This window comes from Meleagris gallopavo, chromosome 14, assembly GCF_000146605.3.
Source record: "Meleagris gallopavo isolate NT-WF06-2002-E0010 breed Aviagen turkey brand Nicholas breeding stock chromosome 14, Turkey_5.1, whole genome shotgun sequence".
Classification (NCBI taxonomy): Eukaryota; Metazoa; Chordata; class Aves; order Galliformes; family Phasianidae; genus Meleagris; species Meleagris gallopavo.
This window is the reverse complement of record NC_015024.2, coordinates 11,279,534-11,291,424: the sequence shown is the minus strand read 5'-3', so window position 1 is coordinate 11,291,424 and position 11,891 is coordinate 11,279,534. Positions and strand designations below refer to the sequence as shown.

At 53.0% G+C, this 11,891-nt stretch overlaps 1 protein-coding gene across 1 annotated transcript; it reads right to left on the bottom strand.

Annotated features, from left to right (window-relative positions):
* Positions 1-762: 762 nt before the first annotated feature.
* On the bottom strand, positions 763-11,887 carry IMPDH2 (inosine monophosphate dehydrogenase 2; the record flags this gene model as incomplete). Its single annotated transcript, XM_019619980.1, is given in 13 exon segments — positions 763-1,023; positions 1,123-1,206; positions 1,551-1,694; positions 1,777-1,921; positions 2,091-2,234; positions 5,832-5,927; positions 6,755-6,845; positions 7,562-7,761; positions 8,644-8,731; positions 10,675-10,881; positions 11,351-11,388; positions 11,391-11,424; positions 11,774-11,887. Coding segments are annotated over 13 exon segments (1,407 nt in total), but the record flags the coding sequence as incomplete, so codon positions are not given.
* Between the last annotated feature and the right edge of the window lie 4 nt (positions 11,888-11,891).

Here is an 11,891-nt window from a genome sequence, read left to right as displayed (position 1 = left end):
TGAGCCCGTGTTTGAGTTCATTGTCCGTGTGCCTTCCAGGAAACAACCGGCTCGTTACGCCCCTGCAAGCACTCCAGTGCTCCCATGGCAGCCTCCAGCCTGGGCTGCTGTTTGGGGCGCAGGCAGAGTGCCTGCAGGTGGGAGGTGTTCTGGGATGTTTAGGGAAGGCCACAGAGAGGAGAAACACTGCGTTGTGGAGAGCACCAAGCATGCAAAAACAGGGCAGTTCAGTGTGCTTGCTCAGGTGCATGCCTGTCTGCATACATGTGCACGAGCACCTACACGTTTGTCACTGCACCAGCAAACTTGCCTCGCTGCTGGCTCCGGCTGCTCCTCACAGTGGCTGATGGTGATACACATTTGTTTTTCCTGCCCAGGGGCCGCTCATTTTCTGCTCGAGCCAGGTTGGTTTGCTAACACGAGCTGCCTCAGCCATAAAGCACTCACTGAAGGGGCTGTCCCTTCCCCATTTTCCCTCACACACCGCCCCTTTTAGGGCCATCAGGTCCCCTGGCGGCCGTGTAACATGGTGTAAGATCCAGTACCTCAGTAAAACACTCCTGGACCTGTGATAGCCCCCAGGACTTCCAAACACTTTTTTTTTTTTATAAAGCAAAACAAAACTCTGCCCCCTTCCTTTGTCTTCACCTCTTCTGCTCAGGCCCTGTTCCTGCACTCTTGAAAGCATGCAGGCAGAGGACAGCAGCAAAAGATGAGAATAAGAGGGCAGGACAGAGGGAAGGGCTGACTGGACACCCCAGCTACACATCTTTTCCTCTTTTATTGTAAAACACAGCCAACACATACGAGGCTCCAGGCACCAGCCCAAGAACATGGTTCCTGGGTGGCTTGTGGACCCTCGAAGGTGGGGATAAAGCAGCCAACAGATACAGGGAGCTCCAGGCAGCCTACAGAGAAATGGCACTTCTGCAGCAAGAGCAGCTCCCATCGGGGGTAGCGTGAGGCCAAGTGGCACAACGACAGACACAGAGGGGCCTCTTTCAGAAGAGACGTTTCTCATACCTGTGAGGACAAAAGCAAAACAGCCCTTTTACTGACCTATCTGACCCCAGAAAGGGGCCACGATGCAGCTAAAAGCAGCTGCCAGTCAGGAGCACTTACGAATGGAGGCCGTGAACCCCTCCTTCCACCTGGGCAGATGTTGTCCTCTTCTCAAACTTCAGCTCTCCCGAGTACATCATGGCTCTGTGGAGGAAGGACAAGAAGTCACATGCCAGCCAGAGCCCAGGGCAGAGTGCTCTGACGTGGTCAGCCAGAGCAGCTGGGATGGGGCAGGCAGTGATTCCTCCAGCTGTGGTCAAAGCGACCTTTGCTGTGCTCCTCAGAGCCAGGTAACCCCACGATGCTTCGGGCCCAGCCAACAGAAAGTTCATGAGAAGCTATGCTCCTGCACCTCTGGAGCTGGCAGATGTACCACGCAGCGTCTAACAAGGTCTACAGCAAGGCAGCAGTTTGGGCACAGCCTGCCCAGAGACCTCAGAGGGCAGCACCATGGCCTAACCTAAGCACAAGTGCAGGTGAGCACTCACCGGACTTGGGTCAGGCTCTTGGCACCAATATCCTGACAGGAATGCTGGATCCCAGCAATCAGGTATGGAATGAACTTGTGGATAGAGCCTTTGTCCTGCACTGCGCCAGAGACCCCCTGGGCCACTTTGATTTTGTCCGTCTCGCTGCATGGGAGCAGAAACGAGAAAATCTGTGAATCAGAGATCCCAACAACTTGATCTGCTGCCCCAAAGCACCATCTCTTACCTGAAATACCGGTTCTGGCTACCCAAGTTCTTGTCCATGGCATCTAGTGAGCCCATGCCACGGTATTTCTTCAGCCTGATTCCATCCGAGAAGAAGTACTCGCCTGGGGCCTCCGTGGTGGCAGCCAGGAGAGAGCCCATCATCACTAGTGCAAGAGATCACCAAGGGCAGCAGGTCAGCAGCAGGAAAGCTGTGGCTGCCAAAATCCTCAGTGACAGCACACAGCTCCTAAACGTGCTCTTGTGCCAAGTCTGATGCCATATGGAGCTGCACGTGGCACTGTGCGCAACTCAGCTGCTGTGTGCTCTGCTCACCTGTGGAAGCACCGAGTGCGAGGGCCTTGGCGATGTGTCCAACTGTCTGAATCCCTCCGTCTGCAATCACTGGGACGCCAAACCTCCTGGCATATTCGGACACCTTGTACACAGCTGTGGCCTGGGGGCGGCCGCATGCCAGCACTACAGGTGGGGAGAGAGCAGGAAGAGAGTCAGCTCCCACACAGCACTGCTTCCCCACCCCAGCAGGCCCTTTAGGCTTCCAGCACACACATGCCCCAGTACTCAGGAACTCGCAAATCCCTGGGGGCTCCTTCCCTGGGCCAAGTTGCAAGAGAAGCACATGTCTGGGAGATACCTGCTGGGACATCCTTGTGGCCCTCAGCTCTGCAGGCTGGGGATGATCTTGGGACTGGGCCCTTTGATGGAACGCCTGGGATGAGCCAAGGCTCGAGGCTCATAGCAGGCAGACAGGGAGCTCGGGAAGGAAGCGGAGTGGATTGCAAATGCTCCTCTCTTGAGCATCCCTAGCATGGACCATGTCCACTGCTCGCCGCTTTCTAGCAGTGCCAGACCCCTTCTTTGTATACCCAGCAGCTGTCCACCGTGCCTACTGCGTGGAGAGGCAGCTGGCTGGGAGACAGTCAATATGCACAGCTCTGTATAGATATATTGTTAGATATATACACACCTGCGCACACACACACACGCACACACACACACACACAAACATGCAGCAGTGGAAAAGGAAGTGGGCAGGATGATCAGATAGCTCACAGGAAATAATTTCTGTTCCTGCCCTGCAATGCAGCCAGGATTCTGTCACTTTTAGCTGCCCCACTTGAGGGAAGTTATTAGCTCCAGATTTACCTGCACTTCCCAGTCGCTAGCAGTTAGAGGCTTTCCACTGAGCTTGGAAGGCTTGAGGGAAGATCAGCACAGGGCATGTCTTGTAACACATTTGTCAGCTGCAGGCATGCAAGTATGCCAATAAGCTTCTTTCACCAAGACTTCCCCACAATTAACCGGAAGCCTTTTTGCCAATCACAGTTAGTCTGATACAGCAGATAAGATTATGGACATGCAGGATTAGTACTTCAGAGTGCAAACTCCAGGTGTGGCTTAGCCTGCTGGCAGCAGCACTGGCAGCACACTTCCCTGGCAGATCTGCCAAGGCCGAGAGGCTGTGATCGCTCTGTTCCCAGGGCTCAGCAGCAGCCACTGAGAGAGGGAAGCCAGGTAGAGGTCATGAAAGAACTGATTTGAATGGAACAAAACTCTGCATTAAGCTAGGGCTCAGCCAGCCAAGGAGGTCTGCCAGGTCCAACATGAACGCCGTTAGTCTTAAAGAGATGGTCTCACTTGGTAGCACACTGCTACAACAGGCCACGTTGAGGCTGCAAGGGAAGAGCTCAATGGAGAGAAGCAAGTCATTTGGGAGGGCCTAAAGCCTGACACCTACAGGATTGTGCCAGGAAAAAGAGCCTGCAAAAACTTTCCGCCAGCAACCAGAGACCAGCCCTTTAAGGAACCACTTGGCTCAGGGCTCCTGGGAGCATCACGCCGTTCCCAATGTCCCAGGGCCCAGCACCACAGATTCCAAGTGCAAGGCTTCCAAAGCAGGGTTCAGAGCACACACACACCAAGTAGTCAGGGTGAGGGTTTGTCTTTTTTTAGTGTTTCTGCAAAAGGTGGCCCTAAAAGATCAACTGCTAGAGAAAACCTTCCAGGATCTTCAACAGAAACCTCTTTCCCATCGAGGTGTTTCAAAACAGAAAGAAAGGGCAAAAACCAAGGGTTACCATGGCTGTCTGCTCAATCCGGTAGCATCAGAGAAGTACAGAGCCAAGCTGCACCCTGTGCTGGGCAGGAGCGAGCCCCTTCTCTCCTCACAAGAATCAGGCATTAGTGGGGAGAGATGTGCTTCTGGTACACAGCTGTAACATGCTGTTACGCCCCTTTGTAACCCTGGGGGAGTCAGCTTCAAATCAACCTCAGCCAGTGCATAACTTCCCCACAACGGGCCCAGATTTGGAGCAGGACTGAGGACTGCTCAGGGATCATCTCCCAAGGCAGGACTACCAGATGCTTGCCTGGCTAGGGATCCAGCCAGGAGGTTCAGCCAGGCTCCTGAACTGGCTTTTGGCCTGAATGCCCTTTGTTTTGACAGTTCAGACCCTGCTTTAGGAATTCAGAAAGGCTTCTCTGCTTCAATTTCAGATTCAAAACCAGTATCCAAAGCCACAAAACCCCAAGTGCATCTACAGCTAAATTATTCTCAAACAAGCAGTAGGGCCATGTGCAGCCAAATAAGGGTCCTGCTTCAAGACACATAATTAGGGTTGGGAACAGGGCAAGTGACTTACTATAGGTGCCCGTGACAGTAGAAGGGCATTTGGGGCTGTGGGACTTTAGGTCTGGAGGGATCTTTGGAGCAGCTAAACAAAAACAAACACATATATTTTAGAGACAGAAGAACAGCAGCAGAACAAAGGACCCCAGCAGTGACCTGCTACTAGGCAGAGCATATGGTGTGGGACAGAGCTGACCTTGCAAATCCTGCCTACTCTGAGCCAAGCCACAGGCCAGTTCCAAGCCAGCCAGGCTGGCTGTGCACAGTGCATGCTCACCGTACCCCAGCAGTCATCCAGGAAGGTAAACCCATCAATCTCCAGAACCAGAGTTCTTGCCCTAACAGGGCCAAAAGCCTGGGGAGCTGTGCTTAAAAAAAACTTAGCAACCCTGTCTGCTGCAAAGTGGCATGTTCTAGCTCTGCGCTGCTCCTTCCCCCAAGCCAGCACCCAACCTGACCTCCTGCAGCACCCCCGGAGATGTTCACCACGCTGCAGAGCAAAGTGTGCCCTGGTCAGTTCTCTGCCTTGGGGCAGAGCAGGACACACACATCTCAGTTCTGCTCCCGCTGTGGGAGCATCAGCCCAACGCTGGCTGTGAGGCACAGAATCCCCGCAGCTACAGCTCCCCAGCAGGCAAAGCAAAAACACAGTCCAGGTCCAGGGCAGCTCAGATGTTCCACATTGGAACTGGCAGGGCACTAACACAACACCTCCATCTGTCAGCCATCTCCCACAGCAAGGACTGAGGAGCAAAGCAGAGGCGCTGTGCTCGCAGGCTGCAGTGCTGCACCACCCCCTTTGCACCTCATCTGTCAGAACATGAGGACTGAGCCTGGCCACAAAGCAGTCTTTTCCAGGCGTTAGGGACGCTCTCTCTGCGCCTCTTAGCTAAGGGTGACACTGCCTCTGCCCAGCACAAGCTCCCACTAACTGCAGAGACAACAGCCAGAAACCCCTCTTCAGCCTGGAAACTGCAGAAAGGCACAGAGCCCAGCAGACCAAAACTCAACCGCCACGCACACTAGTGCCAGAGGGAAGGGGAGCACAGACAGCCTGGTGCATTAACCCACTGTCACTGCTGCTTCTGCCAGCACAGAACAGAGAGCAGGGAAGCCCCCCTCGCTGCAGGGCTGCCTGCCAAGCCCACCCTGCCCCACGCCAGTGGCTCCCTTGGGCAAAGCCGCGCGTGCCACACCTGCTCTACTCAGTCTCAGTCAGTACTGGGAAATGCCTTTGCTGCTGCTGCAACCTCAAAGGTTTGACCCCAGTGATGAGAGTGTCCTGGGCAAAGGGGGTGGAGGACTGCTTGCTGTGAGACACAGCTGTTACGATGGGAGAAGTTTGTCCCGGCTGCACTGCTTTTAGCAGAGTACCTCTGCTGACCAGATGTCTTCGGTCTATTTGGGAGACAGCTGATCTCTCTCACCTTCCTGCGTGATGCAGATGGAGCCACTGCCCATCCCGACTCTCAGGGCATCGACCCCTGCGTCAATGAGGTTCTTGGCCTGAGCAGCAGTCACAACTGTGGGGAGCAGAAACTGGTTTGAAGAGAGAGAAGCAGATTTGTGCATGATGCTGCTCTGCCCTGGTGCTTGCCCCTGTGGCTGCAAACTTCCCCTACCCAGAGCTCCAGCTGGACACTTGTGCCAGAGCCACCTGCCCACTGCTACCTGCAAAAGCAGGAGTTAAGGGTCCCAGCCATGCTCAGTAGATGAGATGACATTGGTTCATCAGGTCCTTATACCCAAGGACCGAGGTAGCAGAGGGCACTATGTAATGCCAAACACTCCTGGGCCACACCGAGCAGTGAGGGCAGAGCACAGGTCAAGAGCAGCACCAATAACACGCTAGCCAGGTAGCGACAGGGACTGCTGTACTTTGCAGTCAAAAGGCAGAGAAAGTCCCCACTGGACTGTCACGTAAAGCAATATTCACTATTATTAACCAAAAATTTTAAACCAGTGTGCAAAAGAGGCTAATGTGTAATGGGCTACCAAGTACTGCAGGGCACTGTGCTGCAGAATAAAGGTTTCAGAAATACCTGCAACAGTGGCAGCAGCAGGATACTGCTCAGCATCTGCAGATGGTGCTGCTCTGTTCCACAAGTCAGATGAAACCATTAAGTTCAAACATTTACCAACAGGTTCATTTCACATTGCTCTCAGACATAGGATTTAAATATTGGCTAGTCCTGTGTGGGGCCAGGAGTTGGATTTGATGATCCTTGCAGGTCCCTTCTAACTCAGGCTATTCTATGATTCCATGATTTCATTCATGTCCCTGCAGCTCCCTCTATGTCTAAGAGAGCAAACATACTTTAGAAACAAGAACTCTTCAACACATGCCTACCATTTCCTCCAATAACTTGTAGGCTGGGGTATTTCTCCTTAATATATTTAATCATATTGATCTGGAAGATGGAGTTCCCCTGAGAGGAATCCTGCAACAGAAAGAAAACCAATTTCAACTGGAATTTCTGTAAAAGATTATATACACAGCTCTGGAAGAACCTCCGATCTTCGCTCTACTTACAGAGATCTCTGCTGAACTTGCTAAGTGGGCAGAATAACACCCCAAACTGAGCACAGAACCAGAGTGGAAGCTGCTATCAAGACAGTAATGTACCTCCCTGTGCAAGGCAGTTTATCATAAAGACTTCAGTAATATCCTTCCCACTTCAATCCCACAGCTCCCCTACTTATCAGCAGTAGGCAACAAGCAGCACATCTGGCTGCACGTAAGAACCAGCTGCTCTACCAACAGGACACGGTTTGCCTCGTCTCAGACTGCAGGTGAAACAGAAAGGCAGGAGGAATGCATCTCTCTCTATTATGCAGCAGAACAGTCCAAATACCAGATGTCAACCACCTCACGATCAAGCCACGCTGACTGTCAGTGACCCAGGCAGCTGGCAGTGCTGGTTAAACATTTCCAGCTGCAGCACAGCTCAGCCATGCCCTCAGAGCACAGCAGACTTGCAGGCTAACAATGGATGAGAAAAAAACGTGGAAACACCAGCACTGACCATTGTGCCTTGTGCCTGAAAGCTTTAAGAGCAGAGGTGGAGCACCTTGACAGTATCTGACATGCTGCTGTTCCACTGCCAGGGGATCTTCAGATCAGATCTTCACCCACCCAGTCCCTCCAGCAGCTCACCAGCACAACTGCATCCACGCCAGCCTGCACAAGGAGGTCCAGCCGGTACTTGTCATCTTCGTGTGTCCCGATAGCAGCACCACACAGCAGCTGCTTCTTGGAGTCCTTAGAAGCCAGAGGGTAGTCTCGGTTCTTCTTGAGATCAGTGCGGGCAATTATTGCCACCAGCTCGTCATCCTCATTAACAATTGGCAGCTTGCCTTGAGAGAAACAGAGAACATTCCTGCAGACAGACAGCAGCCTGGAGCCATGTGGCAGGGCAGTAGCAGAAGGCACTGGTACAAGGTGCTGACCCAGAGCTGCATTATTAAACCTGTCTTGGCTACTAACGATACCCCCTGCCTCCTGGCAATATGGCTAGCACAACCAATGATAAGGCAAACATTCAGATTACATAAGCAGGATGCTCAGTATCAACTTCCCTCCTTCTTCCTCCTCCCTATTGCCCGGGTGCACGAACACCCACTAACAGGGTTATCATGGCCATCAGCATTATCAAAGCCCAGCTGCTGGGCTGCCAGGATGCACTAAATAGAACTGAGGCCAGAACTGCAGCTGGATAGAAAACCCCACTATTTCCTTCCCAGGGGCCAGGGACATCTTCCACCATCAGCTGCTTCCTCAGAGGAGCGAGTGGCTCATGTTCTTTTAGGTATAGTCTGAGTTTGGATCACAACTACTGAACTTGACCTGATCTGCAGAGGGCCCAAATGACTGAAAAATTTGTGTAATAGAGAATTCTAGGAGTTCAAGTCAAACTATCAAACTGTAACGGAGCTGAACTGGGTGCCAAAACACAAATGCCAGGATACAAAATAGAAGAGGTGTGGCAGGACAGCCAGGCATTCTCCTTGTTGCCACTGGGCTGCCAAGAATCCCCAAACTTCAAACAGATCTGGGATGAACACGTGAACTCCATCCCCTGGCACAGGGCTCGGGGCACTCTCCCTGCTGTCCTTCCCTTGTGGCACGTGGCCTCTCCATGGTCCACCCACTCACAGATGATGTGCTCACATTCTCCCCCTGCTCCTCCCAGACCAGCACTCCCACCGCTCTGTTGCATCACAGACATTCACACGTACCTTTTTTACTTCTTTGCAGAATTTCATTTGCTTCTTTCAACATGACACCATCTGGGGCCACTACCAGATCCTCCCGCTTTGTCATGATCTGGTGGGAGGGAGAAGACAGAAAGTCATAAGAACTCCTTCGCACTGATCTGAAAATACTGAGCCCTTCTGCCCACGTTAAATGCTCCACAGCGCAGTGGGAGTGCTCTGCAGACAAAGGATCCCACAGCACAGCAACACACCTCCAGCAACACCCAGGAACAGCCTCCAATGCTCCCCATGTGAGCAGCAGCCAGATGGGATCTGTCACACTCAGCCCCCAAACCCATTGGTGCAGTGAATTCAAGAGTTGGCAGAGGGCCTCAGCAAGCCAAGGGAGAGCACCTGCAAGCAACAACTCTCAGATGACCCTCAATAAGATGTCACCCAAACCAACAGCCTTTTCTTTAACAGGGCACAGGCAAATAAGGGCTGGAGATGCTTCCAGAACTGCTTGCTGCTCTGGCAGAAATGCTGTGCCCAACCCTGTGTGCAGCCAGCAGCCAGCAGCCCCAGCACACAGCTCTGCGAGGGCTCTGCTCAGAATAGCGAGCTGCTGGGAAGGTCACTGGGGCAAAGGAGTCACTCGAATCCAAACAAACATGTTCACCCACGCTCACTATGACAAACAAACATCAAAACACAGCAGAAAAGCAAGGGGCAACGGGCACAGCTGGAACGCAGGCGTATTTGATGTGGGATACGGAAAACAGCTTTCACCGTGACTGTGGCCAAACACCAGAAGAGCAGCTGAGAAGCGGTCAGACTTCCGTCCCTTGAAGACAGACAGCCCCGAGCAACCTGCGGCAGCTGAACAACAAGCAGAGGGCTGGGGAGACCACCCGGCCCCTTCCCACCCCAGTGATCCCAAAGTTCACATGTGATGTTCTCACAAAAGGTTACTCAAGAAGGCCAGGTAAAGCTGAAAAGGAAGACTGAATTTCAAGGAAGGTCAGTTAGTTGCATGCGAAAGAAATGATAAAATACTTTAGGTATTCATACCACAAGAGCAGACATTTTGCATCAGGGAGGATATTCACCCTGCCTACATCCACCTAAAATCTTGTCTCTGACAAAATCTACCTCTCAGAAAAAGCCCGAAATATCACAGAAACATCCCGTGGGACCCACAGGAGACCCTCGTGTTTAACTGGATAGCAACAAATGGGCTGGCAAGACCACTGCTGGGCTGCAAACATGGCAAGATCTAGGAGACCATTCATTGCCTTCTCCAACAGCAGTGAGCTTCCAACTCCACAGTGCTGAACGAGCCTCATGAAGCATGAGCAGAGGTTCTCTTCAGGTTCTTCTGAATGGATCAGCATTGCGTCAAAGGGCCATACATGCTTTTAGAACCTGCTCCTGTTGCAGGACTCTTGTTACGGGTATTTATAGGAGATTTAAAAGCGAACAAGGATGAGCATGTGACAAGTTTGTTCACCAAGAGCTAATAATAGTCCTGAGCCAAGAGCAGTGGATGGCCCCGAGGCACCGCTGGTGTAACCCACCGTGGTGTACAGTTACACAGCTCAAGTGACACAAACAGCCAACCTAACAGGAATCAACACCAGCATTGCAGAGAATGTGTTCCTGCAAGAAGGGAGTCTGAGAGTGCAGCGTTATAAAAGGCAACTTATTCATCTTCATGCTCAGAGTGTTATTCTAAAAAAGTGAGTAGTCAAGATGAGGCGTGAAGAGAAAGGCAGGCCAGGAAAGGAAGGCTGGCAGGCTTACTGGGCACAGGACAGTTGCTGCAACCCCAGCCCACACCAGAATGGGACGGCAGCAGCAAGCAAGAACACTGGGAACCCCTGCACCAACGGAAAGCACCAGCTGCAGAGGATGTAAATGGAGGAGATGCTCAGCCCTAGACAAGACTGACTTGGCAGAGCTAACACAGAGCCTGCTACCTTCTGCTGACACAGCCTCTCACAGCCAAGCTCTGATCCCTCCCCTTTGCACAAGGGCTTCCTAGCATAACACTCACATCTAGCAGGTGCTCACCTCGCCCAGGGGCAAGTCGTGCTCTGACTCCTTTAGGAAGTCGATGTCTCGAGATGAGATGATGCCAACCAGCTTGCCCCCCATCTTCCCGTTGTCTGTAATGGGAATCCCACAGAATCCATGACGAGCTTTGGCTTCAAACACATCTCGCACTCTGTCGTTGGGGCTCAGCACTACAGGGTCTGTGATGAATCCTTGCTCGTATTTCTGAAAAGAGAGAGGCTCAGCAGATAGGCTGAGCAACACCTGGCAGACAGTGTCCAGGCACAAAGGTCTGCAGCCTCCCAGCCTGGCCAGATGCTCATCACCAGGATGCAAAACAGCACTAAAGCTCAGTTAGATTGCATTAGATTTGAAGGAGTTCCCAGCCCAACCTCCTAGTTGAAATTAAGGGCAACATCCCCACCCACATTTTAAACCCACACTGAGCTTGACATAATGTACAACAAAAGCATGAGGTTTTTGCAGGCAACCACACCAACACCACCACTCTGAAAAGATCCAGCACACATTGCAATCTCATCTTGCAGCTGCAGCTCCTCTCCCAGCTCTCCAGCAGGCTGGAAGGGCTCCAGACCTAAACCATCTTATAGGTCTGTATGACCACGTGCAAGATGCTGCAATGCGTCGGGGCAACCCTTGCTCCACCACCCTCCCCAAACACCCTGCTGCTCACCTTCACCTTCCGCACCTCGTTGGCCTGGAACTCAGGGTGCAGTTATGGTGGATGAAGCCAATTCCCCCTGTGAGCTGAAGACACAGAGGCAGATGAGAGCTGCGGGTGAAGGGGTATGGCCCTTCTCTAAGGGACCGACGGGTGGATGCAGAGAGGACCCTCCCTAGGGGACTGACAGACGGATGCGGAGAGACCCTTCTCTATGGGACCGACAGGAGGATGCGCAGCGCTGCCTGGGGCACAGCAGCCTGGGGATGAGCACAGGATCGGCCCTCCCCGCTGCTCTAGAGGGCGACAGGGCGAAGCAGATAGCTCGCAGGAGCTCCAGAGGGCTCTCCAGGTGCCCGAGAGGCCCACGCCATGCTGCCCCCAGCATCCCCCGGGGCGGCGGCGCGGCGCAGTGCGGGCAGGGCGGGCACTTACCGCCATGGCGATGGCCATGCCGGCCTCGGTCACCGTGTCCATGGGCGAGGAGACGAGCGGAGTCTTCAGGGTGATCCGCTTGGTCAGCGCCGAGGTCAGGTCCTGCGTGCCGGGAGAG